At 51.1% G+C, this 21,799-nt stretch overlaps 1 protein-coding gene across 19 annotated transcripts in view; it reads right to left on the reverse strand.

Annotated features, from left to right (window-relative positions):
• Nav2 (neuron navigator 2) overlaps positions 1-21,799 on the reverse strand; it is a 665,125-nt gene that overhangs the window by 54,336 nt on the left and 588,990 nt on the right. For 10 of the 19 annotated variants that reach the window (XR_015451332.1, XM_087211232.1, XM_087211229.1 and 7 more), the window contains 7 exons: positions 18,046-18,187; positions 10,423-10,714; positions 9,063-9,765; positions 5,690-6,157; positions 5,172-5,237; positions 3,743-3,787; positions 1,015-1,175 (listed from right to left, as the gene is read on the reverse strand). Coding sequence is in view for 18 of the 19 variants with exons in the window: in XM_087211232.1 (XP_087067358.1) it covers positions 1,015-1,175; positions 3,743-3,787; positions 5,172-5,237; positions 5,690-6,157; positions 9,063-9,765; positions 10,423-10,714; positions 18,046-18,187 (1,877 nt within the window). In the remaining variant the exon portion in view is untranslated. The remainder of the gene's footprint in view (positions 1-1,014; positions 1,176-3,742; positions 3,788-5,171; positions 5,238-5,689; positions 6,158-9,062; positions 9,766-10,422; positions 10,715-18,045; positions 18,188-21,799) is intronic. The other 9 variants (XM_087211222.1, XM_004851552.3, XM_087211226.1 and 6 more) reach the window with 8 other exon arrangements.

Consider the following 21,799-nt stretch of genomic DNA (forward strand, 5'->3'; position numbering starts at 1 on the left):
GGCTCATCTGGAACAACTCTCTCCAAAGCCAAAAGCCCAAAATAGTCCAACCAGCCTTTTGATCAGATGGGAAGCATTTGTGCGTGACAGGAATCTCTTGCTGCAAAGAGTTACGGCTGGGAAAGAACAAGGTGCACACAGGTCTCACTGCCTCAGCCAGGAAGCTTCAACAACAATTCGAAAAGAGCTTCCAGGCAAAGAGGTGCATGCACCTGAGCCGAAACCACTTTCTCACCACATACTATGTTGGTAATACACTAATTTCTGGAAATACCCACCTTGTTCATCAAAAATGAAGAGCTCAGCCTCACTTGATTATAAGCCACAACTGTCCTCAGAGACTGAATATATTACTCATAATGTTCACAAAAGGCTACAGCTTTAAAGGCGAGACTGCAAGAGATCTTCCTTTTCTATCCTTCACAGCACCTCTGCCAATAATGCCAGCCAGCACCAATCTTCCTTATTGTTAACTATTGGCTTATTCCATTATCACACTGTTTCCTTGGAAGCTTTGGACTGTCCTATTTTACCCCGTTTTACAGGTCTGCAAGTGTTTTTCACCTTCAATGTGAATCCACTGGAGTAGGTAAGGACTGTTTTTCAGATTCAAAGCATCATGTTAGTAGCACACATTTCCAGGAATATTGCTCAGTCAAAACTTCACTTCTATTTCCAGCTGCCTAAAGCCAGGAGGATGCTTAATAAAGCATGGGATATGCTGCAAAACTTACTTCTGAGGTCTGAGACACAGAATGCATTCTCCTCAAGAGAACAGGATGTTTTATTCCTTGCTATAACCTTCCCTATGCCAACCACACAGAGAAAATTATTACAGAACCAAAACCTTTGCTACTTTCTCTATTTCTTGGACTACCGATCTGCTAGAATAAAGCTCCACTGCTGAGCACTGGTCCGATCCCACAGAGATGTGACGAGAGGTCTCTCTGATCACCTTTATTTCCAAACACAAGATAACCTCTGGCCCAGGGAACTGATACAGTGGCTACTCACCAAGCTGGGAGAAGTTGAATCTTGTTCCAGAGGGAGAGGTTACACTGGAGCCGGAGGAAAAGGGGGAATTGGCAGCGGTGTCCTGGAGACCTCCAGCAGAGTGGGACCTTAACCATTCTTTTGCGTCTTCCTGCGTGCGCAGCTGGGAGGTGGGGGGGTACCTGGACACACAGAGACCAGGCTGCAGTGAACTGAGACTGACATGTGGGACAACCAGTTCCATGGAGCAAATGACACAGACATAGAAAGAAAATATATACCTAAAGATGATCTTAGAAAATCACATCGCTACACGCCCTGAAACTTACAAAGTTTCTCAAATCTTTTGTTTGTTTGTTTGTTCCTTGGCTGCATTTTAGGGGGGGAAGTCCTAATTCCTTTCAGTTTGGAGGGAAGACCTAAGGGGAGGAAGATGGGTAAAGTGCTCAGAAGAGCCGCCGCTGGATGTAGCCATAACATGTTCATTCAGGATGGTGCCATGTCAAAGCCCCCACCCTAATGGCAGTGCAGCAACAGAAAGAGCTGCTGTTAGAGCTTCAAGGAAGTTTTGATGAGGTCACTCCTGGCATCTGCATTCTACAGCATGGGCAAGTGGCCGTGAGTAGCAGCGTAGTAGAGCGCAGACATGAGAAGGGACATCGGGGGACACTGGTGCTCACAGCGGTTACCACAATCAAGCACAAACAGGTCTTTAGGAAAGGAACCCAGCACCACTGGGCTTTGCATGAGGGATCTTCAGTATATGTGCTGCCGAAGCGAGCACAACAGGAGGGATCTTTAGAAGCCAGGTGGTCCACACCTCCTCGGGTACTAGGACATGCACTAGGTGATGATTTATCACACACCTACAAAGTGCCTGTGCTTGCTGGGAATCATCTCACCCAGCCCCAGACTCACTCAGCAAGGCAGATGCAATTACATCCACATGACATTCTGGGGAAGGCGGCACCCAGTTCTGCATTCAGAGCTGAGGTTGCAGGCTATGATTATCTGATTCCAAAACTGATACTCTTTCACAATGCCACAGGCAGTATCTGGAATTTCTGAGGTGCCCAAATGGCCAGAGGACCCTTTGACTACATACTGTGGACACTAGAAGGATTTCTTTGGCTTAAAAAAGGTCTTGTCAGTGTATAGTTTTTGGATATGTGGGTGTGGAGTGAGCTAGACAGAGTTACAGTGACAGGGAACGTACAAATGTTTCTTCCATTTTCACTAGCGCTGATAGACATGGAACTTTTTTGGGCATATCCATTGGCTGAAAATCTGGTGGATGTCACAGATCCCTATTCTAAACGTTTTTTTGGGGGGTGGGTACCGGGGATCGAACTTGGGACCTTGAGCTTGCTAGGCAGGCGCCAGAACCACTGAGCTAAATCCCCGGCCCTCTAAACTTTTTAAAAACCAATTTTAAAAAGCCAGAGCTACATAATTTTGATAGCTTTGCTAGAGAAAGAAATCCATACATCATCCCAATATCAATACTAAAAACCTATCTTCCTTTTGAGGCAACTGGGCAATATCAAACCTGTATTAGGAGTGGCATCACATAACGTCATTTAAGTATTTGTCATCTGACAAGCTGCCCTCAGAAGCACAAGGCAAACTCTTTGTAATTCTGGTTGCTGTCTTTTTGAGACAGGGTCTTATTACGTAGAGTCCAGGCTGCCTTGAGCTCATGACCCTCCTGCCTCAGCCTCCGGAGTGCTGGGATTACTATAGCTGGGCACCACCACACCTGGCTATGAAACAAACTCTCAGGTACAAAAGACCTGGCCAACTTGAAGGCCACAGTGTTGAACTCCCTCTTACGAGATCCCGGCTAGCAAATTTTACATTTTTCTTCTTAGGTTTTCAGAGTTGGTTTTATTCAGAGCTTCTGCTGAAAGGAAGCATTGATACCTACCTCAAGTTACTGTTCAAAACGCTCTCAGTCTTAAGAGGTATGGGTTATTAACCACAGACACACATGACAGCAACGAAACATTTCATTCCAAGTTCCATTTTACACGGAAGCACTTAATGCTTAGTGCAGGGTGAAGCCAATGCTACAGAGAACGAGGTGTTTAGAAAGCAGGAAAAATGACAACAGCGACCATACGACAGTCAGACCACAGTGAGCATTAGCAAACCAAGGTTCCTCCGGGTGGCAATGTGATGTGGGGGGTGTGCACAGTGGTGACTTAGAGCATTCTGTTTCCCCAGTATGAGCACCAAAACTGAGCCCAAGTCATGACTTCCTATGACTGCGAGGAAGTCGACCCGAAGGTCAATGTGAAGAATATTTAGACAAGTGCAAGATATCCAAAAAGCCAGATATATTTAAGTTGGAGAAGAGATTCCTCTCCTCCTGGCTAACAAATCAGCATGCTGCAAGTCGCGCCCTCTGTGTGGGAAGCCAGCCACGTGAACAGAATGGTCACAGTGAATATGCTCAGAGAGGAGAGCCCCAGCCCCGGGCAGCAGCCATGACTGTTCTCTGGGCTTGCCTGGAGATGTTTCTCATGAGATGGTTTTATCATACCAAGCCTGAAAAAGCGCAGCCCCTGCTCAAGCAAATAAGCCACAAATGGAGAGATGAGAAAGAGAAGGGAGCTGTCATCCAGAATCTTTCTGCAGTGGCCAAAGCGGGACCCCAGCCCAGCCCAGACCCCCATCAGCCATGAGAGCCACACAGCCAAGCTCCAAGGCCACAACAGGTGGCGTGGGTGCAGGGAGGAGACGATACCTGAGTCCTTTCTTAGGCAAAGTGTTCCTATCAAGGTGCGGGTCACTGTAGGAAAGTGAAAACAAAAACAAGAACTTCAGGGAAGCGCGCGCCAGGGAATCAGGGAACGGAAGGGGAGAAGGCTGGGGAGCTCCCAAGAAAGAGACTCCCGTCACCGGGGATGGCCCTCTTACCTAGCTAGGCATGCAACATGTCCACACCCAGGAGCACAGACAGAAAGAACCCCAGCCTTGCCCTGAGCGGACGCCAGCACATACTTTACCCCAAGTCACCAGGTGGCCTGAATCGCTCAACCCCAAATATTCTTCCTTTTCCACAGGTTCAAAGCCAAACTGAGGCCGCACACCTCTGCACCCCCTCCAGGGCTCCTTGAAGAGAGGGGATGCCAGGCTCCCTGCACCCCTAGCTCTGGCCCACCCCAAATGCCACTGGCAACAGCTTCAAAGGGGAAAAGGGATTCGTTGGAGGATTTTAAGAGGCCAGCAGTCTGCATACTTGGAATTCATCTGTAACAAGTGAATTCCAGGTCCCTCTCAATTTCTCCTTGTTTCTGCCCAGCAAAGGCGTAGCTAGGAGCTCAGCCCTGGGCTGGGGTCAGGCATGTTACCACTTGTTGGCTGATAGTGTCAAGGCATCCAGATTTGTAAAGAACAAGGGTTTCAAGGCTTAGTTTGTTAGTCTGACACAGTTTTTGCTGTTGATGGGGTGGAGAGGGTTTCCATTAACTTTGTTTTCTGGGATGAAACAACATCTGCTTGTTATGTTTGGCCAGGCTATGGCTCCCGCCACAAATTTAAGGTCAGCATCCATCTCTGAGGCCCACCCACAGCTGGGGGCAAACACAAGCTTGTTGGTTTGTGAAATCTCCACACTCCACACATTGTGTTTCTCATGATCATCACAGGAGACGGGCACACAAAACACAGAAGTCTGCAAGACGTGACGAGCTGAATTGCAAGAAAGGCGTTTGAAAGGGAGAAGAGCCAGCTGTTTCGGGAGGGGGAGACAGAGGAGGGGGGAGGGCTGCACAGTGGGTGGCAGACGTTTCTGGCTGGGGCGGGGAGGAAAGGGCAGGAAGCTGGAAGGCAGGAACATGCCACAGGAGGCCACAGGAGGCCACAGGAGGCCACAGGAGGCCACAGGAGATGCAAGTGAGAGCTTCTGCCAGCCCGGAGCAAGACATGGAGATGGGGTGGCCTTCCCAAGCCAAAGGAAGGGGCCAGCCCACCCCACCTCTCCCTGGGCTTTCGTGGACAGCAGAACAACTCCCCACTGGCATGTCTGGCGGGGGGGGGTCACAGAATACACTAGAGCCACAGACACAAGCGGAAGCCTCAGGCCAACAGCCTCGCACAAAACAGCTGGCTTGACAACGGATGGGCAGAGGAACCCAGAGGCTGGGAAGGCCCCCGGTCTACAGTGTCATTACCTGTCCTGTTTCCTGGGCAGAGTACTTCTGCAGAACTTAGGGCTAGCAGCAGGGGAAGAGAGAGGGCTAGAAGTCCAGGCAGGTAGAAAACAAGAGAAGGAATATTAGACTAAAGAAAGGAGAGGCACAGGTGTTCACAGTAATCCCAACATCCTGCCTTTCTCCTCTGTGTGCAGAAACTTCTACAGTAGACTCCAGGGCTCTGAGCATGCCTTCCAGTTCTGCGCACTTTTGCGAGGGGAGGGGACAGAAGGAGCCGATGGAGAAACAGAATACAACAGAAGGGTTTCAAAGGCTGAATGCCATTTCAAGTGGTAGCACAGATCTGCCCCCGAGAGACTTCCAGCAGCTCCAAGCACCAAGAATAACCACAAGGAAATGATAATGGGAAGCAGAGCCAAGCTGAATTCCACCCCCAACTGGCTTCCCCGGGAAAGGGGAGGGCGTGTGAGCATCTGCGACCCCTAGCCTCATCTTCGCACTCCGGGAAGGGCGTCTTCCAGGGGCCCAGCACCAACCTTTCCGACAGTGTGGTCTTCACACTGTTGGTTCGCACAAAGGGCGGCAGGGAGTCATCCTTGGAGGAGCTGAGGAGGCCAGTGGAGGAGTTGTGGCTCAGCCCCCCTCCGCTACCAAGGGAGATGTCAATGGACTCGCAGCTGGTGTGCAGGCTGCTGACTGACTGGAAGCCCAGGCCGTCCTTGCTGACCGCCGAGGAGCTGCTGGCTGTGGTGCCCCACGTGAGGCTGTTGGAAGGGCCCGAGTGGGCCGAGCTGGGGCTGGAGGCTAGAGGAGACTGGTTGAGGTCCACGTTCTTACTGTAGAGAGGGCTGCTGCTCCCACTGCTCAGGATGCCACTACCTGAGGGGGAGTCTAAGTTACCTTGCTGGGTCATGGTGGCATGAGGGTTGGAGATGACCACCGAATTTTTCATGTTTTCAGCGGTGGCGATGGGCACTTGCTTGGTAGGCTTCCCACCAAAGAGTCTGTGAAGACACAAAGGGTTGTGTGGGATGAACACCAGGGCCAAGGGCGGCCCGGCTGTTAAAGGAAGGTGGGCACAGTCCTCCCCACTGAGATGGCTGAAGGGGCTCCGTGGGGAAGGGATGCCCAGGAAGTGGGCCTGGACACAGGTGCCATCTTCTAGGCTGCCACTGAGACCTGGCTCTCTCCGAGGCAAAGGGTGATGGAGAATAGTTTCCTACAGACCTCTCCACACTGGTCCAAGATCTTGTTTCCCTTTCTTTCTGGAAATCAACTACCTAGAAATAGCCCTGGCCCAGGAAACATCTGAAGAGCTGTCTAAGTCATCTCCATGCCCATGACACCAGGCAGACACAAAGCAGATACTCAGTTGGAGGCCTCTTAATTCCAAGAGATTTGGTTTCTATGATCTTGAAACACAACTCAAGCAATAGGGATCATGAATCCCTATGTGAATGGAGTGCAGGAGAGGCATCCCCACAGGCGGGAGACAGGCCAACCTGGAGGCTGCCTTTTCAGAGCCAGAGAGCTTGTATGTGCCAATGACCCACAGGGAAAGGTTGCTGGGTTCACAAGACATTAGACCAGACACACTGGGTGCCAACCACGTCTCTGCAACAGACACACAGAAATGCCACATCGCTTAACCTTCCCTCTCCTCATGACCCAAAATGTGCCCTCGGGATGGGACAGGGAATGACTCAATGGATGCTCCCCAGTGGAATGGTGAAACTGGCTTAAAGTTGGTGGGTGGACCCTGTTCTAGTAACACGAGGGCATTATTCCACCCACCAGAAGTAGAGGATGAAATAAATACCCGAGTGATAAAACTGCTGTTATGATAGATATACTGCCTTTCACCCAGATTCTCTAGGCTATCCAAGTTTCCCTCCATTGTCTCCGAATAGTCGCACAAATCTAATGAGCGTAAACAAGCAAATATATAACCAATCAGTCGATCCTCACTGGAGTGTGTGGTGACAGAGAAGAAATACTCTTCTCCTGCTGACAACCCAGGAATAAAATATCCTGTTGTAGAATGTTGGATTTGAATATTTGCATACTCTCAGTGACAGGGGCCTCACTACTAAAGCGTAACTTGCTCCATTGCCAATCTTTTTTAATTGTCAGAAAGCCAAAGGATGACCCATCTCTTTCTGACTCTGATGCAACTGCTCCTCATCCTGCTTCATTTAACTGCACAAAAATAAGTCCAACCTTTTGTGTGTCAGTCATCCCTTCAAATCAGGAAGTTATCTGCATCACTTTACCTAAGTGCTCTTTTCTCCATACTGCACGCACTCAGATGAACCCACAATTGCTGGAGAGGTGTTTGGACCGGGCCTAAGGAGCTGCATGCATTTTTCACATACCCCAGGCCCTAGCCTCGGGGTTCAGGGAAGTGCCTTTGTTGTTACTAAAGGACTTACTAAAGGACTTGAGGCAAGAAGCAGAGCAAATTTTCATTTCTCTTTTCAATCTGTTAAGAAATCATTACTGAAATCCTAATAATCAAGTCTGGGCAAGAACAGTGAACAGCTTCATTATATCTTTCATGTGGAATGCTTCTTCTGAAGTCTTTTCAAACATCCCTGCTCCCCCCCAGAATACGCGTGTGCACATAGTTTTTATGTTTTCACTGCTTAATATTCTATCCCTGGGACTTAGCATAAGAAATGTCCTGGGAAGGCTGGACAGCCTCTACCCTACTCGGCTGCAATGGGGGAATGGTTCAAAGGATAAGGAGGTAACAAGATCAAGCAGCATTGAGAAGAAACTGAAAAACCAGAGAATCGTATTTCCACATTAGGAAATCCCACCACCTGTGTCAATGTGGGAAAACAATGCCTTTTTAGGGTAATAGGAAATCAATCAATTTCTCCCTTCACAAGGCAGTTTTGCTAAAAACTCTAAGAGGTTTTTTTAAGCTAAAATTTCAGAGACTAATTTGGAAATACATATGTCGTAGAAAAAAAGTGTATGGGGGGGGTTGTGAAATGGATTACAGTCCACCATAATGAGGCAGCTTAGCCACAGACTGACCAACAGAAGCAGGAGAAAAGGCCTGCTTCCATGAGCTCCTTGTCCTGATCTGAGAGGATATCAAGACCTCATCTTGCACGGTAGCTAAATTTTACCAAGTGTTTACAGGCCAGACAGGGCTGGAAAGGTTAACTTTTATAAGACCCCGCAGAAAAATATCATCATGCCCACCTTACAGAGGAGAAACAGAGGCAGAATTGTTAAGAAAGGTCACATGGCAGGTAATGAAGGACTTGGGATCTGAACTCAGGATGGTTAATTCCAGAGACCTTTGTTTTTCATTCCAACATGGAAAAATAACCTGTCAATTACAAAACTGCCGACAGAGCAGCAATACCCATGACTGATACCCAGGAAAAACAGAGGTTGGCTCCACTAAGAAACAGGATACTTCCTCCAGGATGTCCTTCCTCACATCCCAGCTCCACACTGTACCATTTATTTACCCACTGATAGGTCTCCCACCACCTCAGCAGCTATTATGTATAGTAGCTGCCCTCTTCCTATGGTGCCTTGCCCCCTCCCCTGTGTGACGTCATGCCAAGATGGTTGCTCCCACCAAGGAACAAACCCTTCTTCCCAGCATGCCCCTGGTCCCGCCTAGAGAGTAACCTAATACTCGCTCACCTCCTACCACCTAGTGACGTCACCGGCTCCTCCATTCCCTAGTCGCTACCTCACTCAACCCCACCTCAGCTCCTACAAACCCCACCCGTCTCTATAAAAGACTCTCCCTGCCCTGGCCATATTGCTTTTGTCTCTCTGTTGTTCAGAGACAGCCCGGCAGATCTATTCCCCTAATAAAGGCTTGTTGTGGCCTGGTCTGGTCTTGCTTTACGGCCCTTTTACCTGACACCCACTCACCTGCGGAGGGTGGGAGAGGCCACATCTGGGTACTTGGCCCCAGGCTGCAGGGCTGCTTGGGCTGAGCTCGACACAGGCTGGGCAGCTGGGTTCACTTTCACGGAGTTACAGGAAGCCACACTCTCATTGTCCGAGGAGATACCCTTCTCCTTATCAGTCTGGTTGACCAGGCCTGGCAGAGAGCTGCCCAGGGCTGTTTTTGAAGGCTCCCGCAGCTTGGGCACGGGCAGGCCCGCTGACTTGCTGCTGATGTTGGAATCGATGCTGCTGGTGCTAGACCTGTTCCCAGCCCCGTTTCTGCTGTTGGACTTACTGGGCCTCGGCAGACTCCGGTACTGCAAGTTTGTCCGGGAGCTGAGAGACAGATAGCCATCGTCCTGATTCTGAGTCCCATCCATGCTTGTCTTCCGACCACTGGACCTGCCCACGAGCGCGGATGACTTTGGGATCTTGCCCAGTGTGGCTGATCTGCTAGTGACAGTGGCCCCGCTGGCTGTAATCATGGCCAGCCCGGCCACTGAGCCACTCTGCTTCTTGAACCCAAAGCTGTTGGCATTGGCGGTGGGTGTCCTGGAGCTGCTGGGTAGGGGCTTTTTGGATTCGTCACCGCTGCTGCGGCCTGCATCAGATGGGGACCGCTTCACCTGGGAGGCTTTGGGCGAAAGCCTTCCCTTCTCAGACACCTTTGCATCATCTGTTTTTCCTGAGTGAGAAATCAGCTAGGTTATTTGCAAATCAAGAACCCAACCCCTCCAGGTCGGCTAAGATTCTCCCCTCCCCGGTGAACAGGCTCACTTTTTCCTAAGGGGGAGGGGAGGCAGTACCCTGGGGAGGCTGGGAAAGAGCTCTTTATAAAGATAATCTAGTCTGCTGCTGTCACAGGAAGCCTTTTAGGAGGTGTCAGTGATTTTCCTCATTTGCAAAGCAATCTAAATTTACCCAGGATAAAGCAATGCCAGACAATTTTTCCTGATGTGCTTGTGGGCAAAAACAAACTCTGCTTTTTACTGACTTTTTACCCTCTGTCCATTACAAGGCTGTCCCTAACATTTCCAGGGAGTTGTCCTGCCCTTTACACTCAGCTCCTAAATCACAGCCAACACTCAGCACAGCAACATCCCACTGCGTGTGGTCACTGTCACCCAGCATGCGGTTAAACCAGCCCAGTGAACAGCTAAGCCAACTAGCACATCCCATGGTTGACCTGCCTGTGAAGCTGCATGCTTATGTGTTTCCGCTCAGAAAAAGGGAGGGATGTAAACCCTCATGCAAACCGATTGCTAGCAGAGATTAGACCCAAGGAAGAAATCAACAATGTCAAGCCCTTGCTCATGTTACTGTGGTTTTGCTCTCAACTCACCCGTTCCTGGGGTCTTCAGCGCACTTGCTGGGGCGGATGGCTTCGTCCGAGGCACAGTGATGCCCACTTGTGCCGTCATGCCCCGCCGCCATGAGCCTGTCTGCGAGATGACCGGATGCTTCTTGCCTGATGTGCTCTTGTCTGACTCATCCGACACATCAGAGGGGTTCCGCCTCCACTTGGCCCCTGGCTCCATCTTTATGCCGCTGTCTGACCCTCCGTCGGATTTCTTGACATCATCGCCAGACCACAGGGAATTCCTCTCCACCTGCGAGTGCTTCTCAGCATCAGTCTGTGGACAAAAGTCCTTCAGTTAATCCTCCCCAAATCCCAGGCTGGCGAGCTCCCAACCCCAAAGGCAAAGATGCCAGGATGTATACTAAGGGGAAACACGAGGCAAGCGCTTTTCAAAAGTTTGGGTGCTCGAACTGATTACCTTGTTAGAAAGTCTGATTTTTTTTTCCCAAAGGAAAGCAAAGAATATAAACAGATCCTTAGAAGAGAGTGTGTGCGGGGGGATCAAAGGAGCCAGGAAGGAAGAGGGAAGGAGCCCTGGGCAGGAGAATGGGCAGAACGGGTGAAATGTGGCGGGAACTCGGCCACTAGCTCTCCTCCAAGCTGGCAGCTGGCGCTCAGCAGCACAGCTCCCAGCCAGCATCCAGCCTTGCAGCTTCCCTTTGTTCTGCTGCCTCCCATCCCTCCTCCAGCAGCAAGGATCTCTGGATCCAGCACAGCGCCTCAGCCGTACACACCAAGCAAGCAGGCAAGCAGGAACAGCTGCTGACTCCACTAAATCAGGGGAGCCCAGGGGAGCCCGGCTGAGAGGGAACAAACCCTCAAAAAGCCATCGAGTTTGCTCCCATCCAGCCTCATTTATATGCCCCTGCTTTGCTCCCCACGGGGCAGCTCTTCAGACAAGGGACATCATTAACCAGCTTCCTTCGGGAGGCCCCTGACCTGCTGGCCAAGGAACCCAGGAGGGGACAGAAGAGTGAGGCTAATGATGGCTACACTGAAAGCCGCAGAAGGGACTGGACCTGAATATTCTGGAGGCTCCCTAAAAGGCAGAGGCCGGCGGGAGGAAACCAGGAGGAGAAGGAACAAGGCACAGTGGGGCGGGAGGCAGCAACACTTCTGGGAAGCTAGGGCCATGCTTGCTACCAAGAGGGGGCAGCACCAGTGAGGAGAGAACGTGACCATGACCACCTGGCAAGAACCTGGCCTAATGCATGTCCTGCGACAGTGTGCAAATGCTTCCCTCCGCAGACACCATGGCCGAAGGGAGCAAAAGCAACAGACTGACAAGCAGCTCGATCCGTGCCAATCCCTGCTCCCGTTACAAATTCTGCATCTCCAAACCCAGCCACCCGGTGGGCCCTTGGTTTGCTTGGTCACTCTTCACACACATACTGACTTCCTCCGGCGAAGTCCCAGGCACCAGAGAGAGCACCCAGGAGGAAATCACTCTGTGCTGTGGCAGTGGCAAGCAACACGCAGCATGGAGACCCTGCAGCAGGGCATGGGGCAGGTGCTCCTCAGGACTCAATGAGTAAATGAATGAACAAGGACGCATTCATGGACGACAACACACTTGTCAGATCCTAGGCTCCCTCTGGTCAAGGAGTATAGGAGGGTAAAGGCGTGCTCTTCAGTCCTTTTCCAGATAAGCAGAAGCTAAACTGACCCGGCCCTGTCCCACCTTCCAGGCCCAGGTGTCCCTGTAAATATCCTGGGACATCCATCTGAGCAGAGCGCACTCCGTGCCTACTACTTGCCAGGCCCCACGGAGGGGCTGGGAACACTGATTCCCAGCCCTCCTGGAGTTCCTAGTCAGTGACAGAGGCAGAGATTGAACAAATAAATATAAATATGTAATGGTGACTTCTTATAAGGAAAAGGGCAAAGGGTTTCAATGAGAAGTACAAACACTGACCTTGACCTAATTGAGATCATGATGATGAGATGTGAAGTAGTGGTCAGCTAAGAACTTTTGGAAGAAGTGATCTAAAGAGGAAGAAACTTACTACATGAAGCTGGGGAAAAGCATGTCAGGGAGCAGGAATCGCATGTGCAAAGGCCAGGGGGCAGGGAAAGCTTGGCTTTGGAAGTGTTTGCTTAACAAGTATTTCTTGGGTACCACTGTGTGCTGGGTAAACTCATTTGCACAGGGAATATGACAATAAATAAATTGAAGTCTTCAACCTCATGGAGTTTACATTTAAGTACATTCTAACATTCTAGTGTGCTCTAAAATGTACTGTAAATTTAACACATTCCATATGAGGTTACCGAATTACTTCTTCTTCGATGTTCTTAAACCTATTTCCCCAATTAAATTGTAATGGTGCTAATAATAGTAGCAAGTGACAAAACTTATTGAGCCCTTACTAGGTGCCAAGTGTGGAACTAAAGTGTTCTGTAGGTGCCTTTAAGTTTTATCAGCATCAGCAATAAGTAGCGGCTCACAGTCTCAGTTTTACCCAGGGAGACTGAGGCATAGAGGGGAAAATAAAGTTGCCTAAAAATCACACAGTAAAAGTACTAATGATGTAGGTATTCCATGTTGCTAATGCCAGAGCCCACATTATAACCCTCAGGCCTCACTGCATTCATCGGTTCTCTAAGTCCCCAGACAAAAGAATTTCCACATTCCCTGTACACCCAATACTATCCTGACACCCATGCATTCCCATTCTATACCGGTGGGCTGGGTGGCTACACTCCCGCCCCAGCCCTAGGGTGGCTCCAGCCCAGCCCCTGGGTGAGGGGGCCCTTAGGACTCCAATTCCACCACGGGCAGAGAGAGGGCACAGGTCCCTGGCCCAGGATCGCAGCTTCTTTCTCGTTCTCTATCTGTCTGTGAAGAATAATCCTCCAGCCTTCACACTCACTACCTGGGTCCAGGATGGTAGCCTTCTCTGCTCTACTTTGAATGGCTGGGCATTTGTCCTGGGATACTGTCTTAGTTTTGAGTTCACATCTCCTTGGCAAGTCCATCCTAAGCTATGTACCAAACCGCTGGTGATACCTCTCAGAGTTAACAGTGACTAAGTCCCAGCCTCTGTGCTCCCAGAGCGGTAAGAGAAGGCCCGGCAGGCCATCCACACTGCGCTGCAGGCAGATCTGGACCCTGGTCTCCCTTCAAGACTTGGGCCCCGCATTCCCACCTCTATGGCTCCTCTGTCCCAAGCCCCCCCCCCCCCGCCCCATCCAGCACTGGGGATCAAACCTAGGGCTTTCACACTAAGCTCCACCCCAGCCTTTTTCCTTCTTTTTTCAGACACAGTCTAAGCTTCCCACGGTAGGTTCAAGCTTGAGATTTTCCTGCCTCCGACTCCCAGAGTGCTGGGATTACAGGAGTGCACCACCACCACGCTCAGCTTCTAAAGGATTCCTTCTGCCTCCACTTGGCAGTCTCCCGAACCATTCCACAGCCTGGTGGGAAGGTGGGGAAATAAGCCAGAAGGGACCCCGAAGGGAGGCTGGGCTTTGGAGAGCGGGAGGGTGGACTGGGGTGAGGCCGGAGGAAAGGGAATTCTGGCATGACCCGGCGGGGAGGGCACGGGCTTTGGTGTTCAAGTGCTAGGCGCTGCCACCTGTTTGCTGCGTGACCTGGCAAAAGTTGCTAAACATCTCTGAGACTGTTGCACTGTGTATGAGATGGGGTTAACAGTGAACAGGCCTCCTACGGTGGGGATGGTGAACTCAAGGAGCTCGAGGTGGAGAGACCCTCAGAAAAGTGTCTCTTTTTGTTACCAACTCTCCCACCTCTGAAAACCCCTGGCATTCAGGTGCATTGTGAGCGCTTATCCCAGTTTTGTCTTTTGCAAGGGTGAACAGGCTACTTACTTGTCTTCCTGCTATGGCCACAAGCCACAGAGGCCAGGGACACTCCCTTCTCAGTCCTGGACCCCAACTCATCCAGAGGATGATCTAGCTAAAGTCTGAGCCCCCTGACAATGGAAATCATTAGTGCTACCAGCGTTGCCTCTGGCCACTTGTGACACTGGGGACCGTGTCCCACAACACATGTTCTTAGCTCATCTGTCTTCCGAGGCTGGATTATTGTCCATATTTCACAGACCATGTGAACCCAGGCTTGCATAGGAAAAGTAACTTCCCAGCCAGGAGAGCAGCTCCCAGCAAGTGGGGTCCCCTCGCTCCAGCTAAGTCACCCTAAGTCAGGGCACATGCAGGGGACTCCAGTGCCATTCGTGGCCTCTCAGAACAGGAATCTTGGCCACATATTTCAGAACTGCATTTCCCCGATGAGCAAAAGGTAAACTGATCAGGAAGCATCCTTTCCCCCATATATTTTAGTAAACTTCCCAAACATTGACAGTGCGGGGACATCTTGACATGTGCTACCCTGCCCTTAGAATGGTGCCTTCCACAAAACAGAGAGAAAGCTCTAAACAGTCCAGGAATGCACTGACGACAACAAGGGAGGAGATGTGCGTCAGTCCTCTGCCACTAACACGTGGCCCCCTACCAAACTGCTGCACATGACAATGTGAAATGCCCTGAAACTACAAGCAAAGTTCATCAAGAACATGGGAAACGTTAGGTTATCAACCTGGATGGAAGAGGGAGAAAGGGCAGGAAATCCAGAGGAAGAAAGGAAGGGGGGGAGGGGAGGGGAGAGGGAGGGAGGGAGGGGGGGGAGGGAGGGAGGGAGGGAGGGGGAGGGAGGGAGGGGGGAGGGGAAAGAGAGCAGAAAGGGATGGATGGAGACGGGGTGTGAGGAACTGCTGAACAACCTCAAGTCTCAGGCACTGGAAGACACACATTCAGATACAGAGTCTCCAAGCTGCTCTCAAGCTCACCCAGCTCAGTCTACTTCCGCTATTTTAGGGACACACGGATTAGCTTAAGCGAGGATGTCACACCTGACTTAGTGACTCCCGAGACACCAGTCTGGCTGTCCCTGGACTCACCAGCTGCCCTGGAGGAGGTCTGTCCTCAGCTCGGGGGCCTCAGCCCTCGGGGACTGGGTCAGCTGGCCATGCAAACCCTCTGGAGCCACCCCAGTGGTCCTTGACGTCCCAGACAAAGGGACCCTCCGTCCTGAGGGCCTCTTCCTGCTCCTTCAATCCCTGCACCAGTCTTGCCAGACAATAATGTCCGAGTTCCCCACATGTGAGCCCAGACAGCAGCCTGGCCTCGGCTGGCTTCCTCACCTGGTCCCAGGCCACCCCGGGGGAGCCAGCAGGTGACAGAACTGAATGAGCTGCAGAGGGGTGGCCCTGGGCAGGGTGCACTGCACACCCTCTGGAGGTGGAGTGGAGGAGGCTGGGAGAGGAGTCATGGCCCTTAGCCTTCCTCAGGGCTGGAGGGGAGAAGGCAGGAAGCTGAGAATTACACTGGTTCGGATGTTGTGAGATGCTCCCTTCTGGGGAACAAAGAGACCCGCGCTAAAAATCCACTTCAGGACACCAACGGCAGAGAACTCCCTAACTGCGGTGTGCTTCTGCTATCCAAGACCTGCGATTTCAGTTTTAATTTTTTGTTTTTTTCGAGAAAGGGTCCCACTACGTCGCCCAGGCTGGCCTCGAACTCACGGCAACCCTCCTGCCTCAGTGTCTAGACCACAGGGATTGCAAACAAGCACCACCACGCTCTGCTATTTTAATATTTTAGGCACAGCTAGACTGACAGGAAAGAACTACCCTAGGGAAAGCAAACCTCTCACTTCTTGATCTACAGCCCTCTGCCCAGCTTTCCCGAACCTCTTCTGATGGGACTGAAAGGGCTGAAAAGGGGCATGGGGGCCTTGGCCTTACCCACATTCAACTGGGCGGTGACAGGTAATCCTTGGGAAGCGCGGGTGTTTACTCGGTACCAAGGGGGACTCACTCCAGCTAGCTCTGCGGGAGGGGGTGCAGACAGGACAGTCCCCCCTGACCTCTCCTGTGTTGCACCCCTATCTAAGGGCAGCCTGGGTGCTGGGTGCTCCTTGTCATCTTCAATATGGGATGAGTCTCAGGAGAAAACAAAAGAGCCAGAAGGAAAATTGGTGGACAGGACATTTGACGTACGGCTCACATGGGTGGCTGGGTGTCTCTAATTTGTATCTAATCGCTGATTAACAGGGACTGCTCCCAGGCAGTGTGGCTTGGAGTTTGGTCTTGTTAAATACACTTGCTTAATGACATGGAATATTCTTATAAGGAATCGAGCAATGCTAAGGGGAGCCTGTGTAAATTTTACAAAATAAACATACTTTGTGTCCTTTTCTTTTTATTGGGTAGTTTTTGTTTTTTTTTTAATACAACCACCACAAACCATTCTTGCTCCACTAGAATAGTTAAAAATTCTGGCTCAAGTGAAAACATAGGAGGTAACGTCAAGATGCCCTGCCTCCTCGACCTGCGCTTGCCTCTTGCAAATGTCACTGCAGAAGAGGTTCAGGACGCCATCCCCAGCAGCTGGGTCCACTGTCTACAGGACAGAAGCACATGCCCTCCCCTCAGCTCTGCTCCCAAGAGGAAAGGCCCGGGAGACCCCAAGCCCAAGCGTCAGAGCAGCCAGAAGAGGGGGTGTGAACGGGAGGGGCCGTGTACTCTGCCCTCCCCTGGGGACCTGGTGGAGAAGGTCCATGCAGATGTCCCCCGGGGTCCATACCTCACCAACACAGGCTTCCCCAGTGGTACAAAAGGTCTGTCTCCGCCAGCACCACCTTGCTGACCGTTCTGGGTGAGGACAACTCCCCCACCTCTCAGAGCAGCACTTGCTTTCCCAGTAGGGAAATGGGCTGCTGGAACTGACCACTGCTGAGCACCCGGGAAGGCTGAGCGGGCGGGTGAGCGCTGGTGCCCACACCAAATGCCCTGTGTTTGAAACATAAAACCTGAGAGTTTAGGGGGAGCTGAAAGATGCCTCTTCCCCAGGGCAGGTGGGTATTTTAAAGTTGTGCAGCTGGCTGGCAGATCTGAGGCACACTGGGGAGAGGGACCCACATGAAGGAGACAGACACTTGTACGTCTTTTGACTGATGCCACCTGGAGCAATAGCTCTTGATTTGTAAAGAAAAACCAGAAACGCATTTCATGTGAAATAATGCGGTTTAAACATTTTTGATCTGGAATCATGTTTACAAGTAACGTAATCCTGCAGGTTACACAGAACACAATGGCGGGGCCACCGAAGGACGGACTGTCCCCTGCCTCAGGCCAGGACACACTGGTCTCCTGGTCCCAACCTTTGTTCCCACCCATCACTGAGAGACAGGATGAGTGTCCAGGGACAGCAGCAGCTCACAGGAACGAAGAGAGGACACACTCTAGGCTAAAGTCTGCCAACAGAGCCCGACATCCTTTTCTTTCCTTTTTCTTTTGGTACCAGGGATCGAACTCGGGACCTTGCGCTTGCAAGGCAGGCGGCGGGACCACTGAGCTAAATCCCTGGCCCAGGTGGCATTTTTGTTTGTTAGTTTTTTCAGGCAAGAGTCTTGCTATGCTGTTCGGGCTGGCCTTCAACTCACAATGTAGTCTAGGCTGGCCTCAGACTCTCGGTGATCCTCCTGCCTCAGCCTCCCCAGGCTGGGGTTCCCCTTCTCAGCTTGGATTCTGCTCTCCCCAGATGGTCCTCTCAGCCCAAGGCCCCGGGGCCCACATTCCATACCTGCACATCCAAGTTCTTCCGGGAGGAGGCCGGCGTGTTGGCGTAGGAGCTGATGGAGGAGCTGGTATTGATGTCATCTGTGCTGAGGTTGTCTATGGTGTCGCTGATGCCGCTGCTGACGGAGCTGCTGTCGTCCCAGCTGCTGAGACAAACAAAGCCTGAGCACAAACCCCCGCCACGGCGAGCTCCAGCCGTGGCACAGGAGTCCACCTGTGTGCAGCGTCCACTCGGGCGCAGCGTCTGCCTGGGAGGTGACAGCAACCCCGTCCTGCTGTCCCGGGCCGGCCCTGCATGTGGGGCTCCCACGAGCAGGGGCCACGACACCAGCCTCGCCCTCCTAGGTCTGCTTTCAGCCTCGGGACCTTTCCACATCATCAGCTCCTTCCAGGCCCAGGGCCAGAGCAGGAACAGGCAGTTTAGGGGCAAAGCTGCAGGCGTATGGGGCAGGCTGGCCGGCGGCCGCTCCCCAGGCTCACTGCACACAGAGAGGGGACTCCGGACACCACTCCCGGAAGCCGCAGAAACCAGCCGGGTCCATTTTTAGCTCTAAATCTAATATCCCTGAATTGCTAAAATAGAGGCCTTCATTTCCCAACCTTCGGATTCACTGGGATCATCTCCTAGCTGCTCACATGGATCTCCTAGCAAGGGCTCTCTGTTCCCCTTTCCTTCTTACCAGCTCCCAGGTCCCAGTGTCACGGTCACACTTAATCCAGCACCTGGGCCTAGGATCTCATCTTGCAAAATATGTCTGAATGTGCTCAGCTCTTTGCATCTACAGTCACCCTGCAGTTCAGGGGGCTCTGCCTGGGTCACCGCAAAAAGGCCAGCAGGTCTCTGTGTGCTGCTTCTGCACCCTAATGATCCATTCTCCCACGGCAGCCAGAATGACTCAGGTACTTACTGCCCAAACTCCTACACTGCCCTCAAAGCCCTCTGTCCCCAGTCCTGTCTTACAGCCCCCTTTCCAATGTACGCTGGGCCCTGTCACATGGAGTCCGTCCCAGTTCATCCAGGCTTTGCACCGGCTGTCTCCAGTCCCAGACACTGTCTCTGCCTCCTTATGTTCTCAATCTCAGCTGAAGACTCGCCTCCTCACAGTGGCCACCCTGGTTTGTGCGTGGGTCCCACCCTCTTGTATCTTACCAATTGTTTGAGGGGTGGCAGGGATGCAAGGGGGTGAGAGCAATGTAGGTGAAGGCTTAAATTTTTAAGTTTATTACAGTATAGGACACATTGCCATTTATCTCGCTTATCTTATTGTTCTTGCTACTTTCTGGGCCAGTTCTAGGAGTCCTCTTCAGTGAGTTTTACAAGGTGTGATAAAAAATCCAGTGAATGCTGCTGCTGCTGTTGCGTGGCATCCCGTGGAAAGGCAGGCTTGTAAAACATTACAATGTCTTTGCCTCCACTTTATCCACCAGGTCTGGCATCATGCGACTGCTGGCTGCTCCTCAGTCAAAATGACCATGAAAGGTAAACATTTGGCTTTGACTCAGGACACTGAGGCAGCCATGTAAAGACGCTCACAGAAAAGGACTTCCCAAACTCCTTCAGGAAGTGGTAGGGATGGTGGGACAAGTGCATACAAAGTGAAGGGAAGTATTTTGAGGAGGACTCACGGCAATGCGTCAGACAGCTAGCATGTATCTTTACGTATCTCTCCAATCCTCTTTTCATACCAGCAAGGTAGGTATCCTACCCATTTTAGAAAGGAGGAAATCAAGGTTGAAAAAATAAGTATCCCAACCAATATCACCGAGTCAATGTTAGAATTCATAAGGCAAAATTGTCACTAGGCATGATGGCGCACATTTGTAATCCCAGCTACTTAGGAGGCTGAGGCAGGAAGAGGATCACGAGTCCAAGACCAGCCTGGACAACTCAACCCCTGTCTCAAAATAAAATTTCAAAAAAGCTGGAGATGTATTCGGTGGTAGAGTGCTTGGTTGGCATGTACGACACCCTGGGTTCGATCTACAATACCTCCCTCCCAAACAACAAAAATAAAAAAGGCAAAATTGTTTAATTTCAAAATACATGGTCCTTTAGTCTGTATTTTGTGCCTTTCACAATGACAGTGGTGGCTCTCTGAGCCACATGTTGAATATTCAACATTTGCACATACTCTCTCTGCTCTCAGCCCCACCCTGTGGTGGCTTAGTATTTATTTATGATCGGGAACTGGGCCTGCGAGAAGCATCAGGTCAACCCTGCAGCGGTGCCAAGCTCATTCTGTGCTGTGTCCCTCCATTTCCAGAGACACAGTATGGATGCTGTAGATGCTTCCTAACTGAATTCACAGGTGCAGGAGAGGAAGGACAAGCTCCTGTCGTACACCACCACCGGAAGTGGATTTTGAGCATGCTCCCTTCCTACTAAATTCTTTGACCGGTCACAACTCCTATGCCTCAGTTTCACCAGACTAGCAACCATACAATGCTTTATTGGGAAAAGCTCGCATCACAGATGGAAAAGGTCTCAAATTTCCTCTTGCAATTATGAGAAAATCCCACAAGTCTTTTATTGCGTCTGCTCTTTTGGGTTAGGAATTTAGTGTATCTAAAATTTCTTATAATCCTATGAAGAAGAAAGAGGACCGACAAGAGAGGAGTAGGTCTGGTGGGAGGGAGAAGTGAAGTTAGCAACAGATGCCCATAAATCCAAGCTCAGAAGTCCATGCTTTGCAATTGTACCTGTCCATCCCTGTGGCCTTTCAACACCGTGATATTATTCCAGAGGAGCCTGTGGTGCACACAGGTCCCACCACAGTGGTATCCGGAGTGCTGGGAGTTTCGCCCTGAGTTACCAGAAACCCTGCAACTGAGCCAGAGGAGGGGAGAGCAGCGGTGTAATCCACAGAACAGAGGAAGGGGAACTGCATGCTGTGATGGAGGGGCAGTGACACAGGGAAGCCCACGTTGTGCAGGAGTGGCCGCAATACCCCCCAGAGCAGTCAGTGTGCCAGAAACCTAAGCTGTGCCTATACCTGGAAAACCACCAGGTCTCCTTCTCCTCAGATCTCTGCAACACTAGAAGTCTCTCTGGATACAAAAATCACTTCGTTCCCTCCTGGCTTATCTCCCAAATCCAAGACAATGAGTCCGAGATGCATTCTAAGGAAAACTAGCTCCATGGGATGCTCTGCGCAAACAAGAAAACATGGGGATGCTGCTACTCCCATGCTTTTAGAGGTTCATGGCTCTTACAAACACCTTCACCGCTGTGACACCCAGTAATGAGCTCTCTGACTGCCTAAGTAGCACTGCCCAAATTTACAGGTCCACACCTGGGAGTGGAAAATGCAAAAATGACAGGAAACCTAGAAGTGCCCCAGGCCACTTCATTCTACCTGCCTGTGCAGGAGGGTCGCACAGGGGAGGGGAGCAGGAGTGGGAGGGACCTGGAGGGGCCAGGGCTGGCGTCTTCTGTCTGCTATCTGGCCATCACCACAGCCAGAAGCACCCCAGGCAAACTCCATTCCCTTCTTCTGCTGTATCAAAGGTCCCTGCAAGCTTTTCGCAACTCCATTTCCCAATCTCTAGGCTTCTTTATTGCTGATTTTACTCCACAGACTATTTTTTGAAGCCCACACAGAATTTTTTCACTATGTGAAATAGGTTCCCAAATCTTCTACATATGACAGTTACCCAGCTGTGTGCACTAAGTAACTGCCACTTGAGACACAGATGTGCTCTTCCATTTGACACAACTCTCACACAAGCCTTCTTGCTCACCTAGGCTACCTGTGTGG

The sequence above is a fragment of the Heterocephalus glaber genome, unplaced genomic scaffold (genome assembly GCF_053883595.1).
Source record: "Heterocephalus glaber isolate CG9 unplaced genomic scaffold, H.glaber_assembly_v1.0 deba00001428, whole genome shotgun sequence".
Classification (NCBI taxonomy): domain Eukaryota; kingdom Metazoa; phylum Chordata; class Mammalia; order Rodentia; family Bathyergidae; genus Heterocephalus; species Heterocephalus glaber.